Source organism: Octopus bimaculoides, chromosome 29 (genome assembly GCF_001194135.2).
Source record: "Octopus bimaculoides isolate UCB-OBI-ISO-001 chromosome 29, ASM119413v2, whole genome shotgun sequence".
NCBI lineage: Eukaryota > Metazoa > Mollusca > Cephalopoda > Octopoda > Octopodidae > Octopus > Octopus bimaculoides.
The window spans coordinates 1701260-1702378 of NC_069009.1; the positions used below are offsets into that span (position 1 = coordinate 1701260).

The 1119-nt window shown below is 50.0% G+C and overlaps 1 protein-coding gene across 1 annotated transcript in view; it reads left to right on the top strand.

Annotated features, from left to right (window-relative positions):
- Nucleotides 1–1119, top strand: part of LOC106884133 (uncharacterized) — a 14808-nt gene that overhangs the window by 9672 nt on the left and 4017 nt on the right. The window contains exon 3 of the mRNA XM_014935365.1: nt 458–742. Coding sequence (XP_014790851.1) covers nt 458–742 — 285 coding nt within the window. The remainder of the gene's footprint in view (nt 1–457; nt 743–1119) is intronic.

The following is a 1119-nucleotide window of genomic DNA, read 5'->3' on the forward strand; positions in this document are numbered from 1 at the left end:
GATTCCCAGACCGAGCGTTGTAAGTGTTTATTGAGCGAAAACACCTAAAGCTCCACGAGGCTCTGGTAGAGGATGGTGGTGGCGAACTCTGCTGTACTCTTCCACCACAACTTTCTCTCACTCTTTCTTCCTGTTTCTGTTGTGCATGTAATTCAAAAGGCCAGCCTTGTCACACTGTGTCACGCTGAATATCCCCGAGAACTACGTTACGGGTACACGTGTCTGTGGAGTGCTCAGCCACTTGCACGTTAATTTCACGAGCAGGCTGTTCCATTAATCCGATCAACCGGAACTCACAACATCCAGTCTGGGAATTGAAACCGCGATCCTACGACCAATCCTACGACCTATGCCTTAACCACTGGGCCATTGCACCTCCACTATATCCTTTATATATGCAGATTCTATATATGTACATATATGGATTAATTTTCTACCATTTTATTTTTTTGCCCAGAGAACTTCAACGGCTACCTTACTGTAAAACAAAACCTGGTCTACCAAACCAACTGGTCTGCATTTGTCGTTCACAAGCCCATCTACATCTACTTCTTCCTGACTGACCATATATTCGGTACCTTCACATACCATTGGCAGATCAATGGGACCATTGGCAAACACACTGATATACCGTTGCTGGTCTTTACAGCCAGCAACATTGGATTGAGTCGTTTCTCCCTCCATGTAAAGGAGGTACACACAGGCAATGAAGGTCATTTCGACAGAGTGGTCCTTTTTCAAGGTTGGTTTTTATGCACGTTTCTTATTTTATGTATGCTCATACATACATGCTACTCAAGTATGCATATTTTTGTGAAAGCGCCCTTGTGCTTGGGCCCTTGTTCTTGGACCCTTGTGTTTGCGCCCCTGTGCTTGCTCCCCTGTGCCCGCGCCCTCGTGCCCGCGCCCTTGTGCCAGCGCCTGCGCCCTTCTGCTTGCTCCCTTCTGCTTGCTCCCTAGTGCCCGCACCCTTCTGCTTGCTCCCTTGTGCCCGTGCCCTAGTGCTCGCGCCCTTCTGCTTGCTCCCTTGTGTCCGTGCCCTAGTGCCCATGCCCTTCTGCTGGCTCCCTTCTGCCAGCGCCCTCGTGCCCGCACCCTTGTGCCAGCACCCGTGCCCTT